The sequence below is a fragment of the Laetiporus sulphureus genome (assembly GCF_001632365.1).
Source record: "Laetiporus sulphureus 93-53 unplaced genomic scaffold LAESUscaffold_341, whole genome shotgun sequence".
Lineage (NCBI taxonomy): Eukaryota > Fungi > Basidiomycota > Agaricomycetes > Polyporales > Laetiporaceae > Laetiporus > Laetiporus sulphureus.
In genome coordinates, this window is record NW_024468846.1 from 1 (window position 1) to 1,003 (window position 1,003).

The 1,003-nt window shown below is 57.0% G+C and overlaps 1 protein-coding gene across 1 annotated transcript; it reads left to right on the forward strand.

Annotated features, from left to right (window-relative positions):
- Positions 1 to 83: 83 nt before the first annotated feature.
- LAESUDRAFT_668061 (uncharacterized protein) lies at positions 84 to 572 on the forward strand (the record flags this gene model as incomplete). The annotated part of the gene is made up of 2 exons (XM_040905360.1): positions 84 to 308; positions 366 to 572. Coding segments are annotated over 2 exons (432 nt in total), but the record flags the coding sequence as incomplete, so codon positions are not given.
- Between the last annotated feature and the right edge of the window lie 431 nt (positions 573 to 1,003).

A 1,003-nucleotide genomic window follows, 5' to 3' on the forward strand; every position in this document is an offset into this window, starting at 1 on the left:
CCTCGCCGCACATGCCTTCGCAATTCCCGAATATGCCCTCCAATGAGCAGATGCAGCAGGTGCAACAGAGCGCGCAGATGCCAATGCAAACGCCTCAGCAACAGCAGCAGCAGCAGCAGCAGCAGCAGCAGCAGCGTTCATCGCAGCTGCCGTCCATTTTGCAGAACGGATCGTTCATGGATATGTACAGCAAATGGTCGTCGAAGAACAGCGTCAAGGTCGATACAACCATGCTGCAGGTTGATGGACGCCAGATTGACCTGCATGCGCTGCATATCACTGTTGCGTACTACGGCGGCTTCCAAAAAGTATGCGTTTGGCCCTTGTCCATGTTCTCTGCGAGCTAACGTCAACACGTGCTGTAGGTGTCGAGGGAAGACCTGTGGCCCGTCGTGGGAGCAAGGCTTGGGTTTGTGCAGTTTCCTGGAAGCGGGAATGAACATGCTAGATCAGGACCGATGGTCGCACAGCGCTTGGAACACGTCTACAGGCAGTATCTGTTCCAGTTCGACTCAGCGTATTACATGTCGATGCAGCAGATGCAACTTCGCAAGCAGGCGGAAAGTCAAAGGATCGGTCAGCAGGCTCAGAACATGGGAATGATGGCGAACGGACCAGGCGGTGCGCAGCAAGGCGGGCCCAGCGCGAACGGGGTACCTCAGCAGCCGGGGCCTGCTCCTCCCGCCAACCTGCAATCTATTATGTCTCGCACGGGGATGGCTGACCCTCAGCAGGTCAATGACCTTGTTCGGTACTCAGCGTTCTCAGTTGCCGACCTCCAGCGTCAAGGCGTTCCGCCGCAGACCATCAGTCTCGTAGAGAGCAATCGCCGACTGCTGCAGATGCACCTGAAGTCTCAGGTTGGTTTTCACGATGGAGTGGCGAAGGTCGTCCAGGGAGGGCCTAACGGCGGAGTGCAAGGCACTAGGCTTACGAGCGCGACGAATCCTGCTCAAATGAATTTATTGCAGAGGCCGCAGCAGCCGACCGGTCTTGTGGGTGA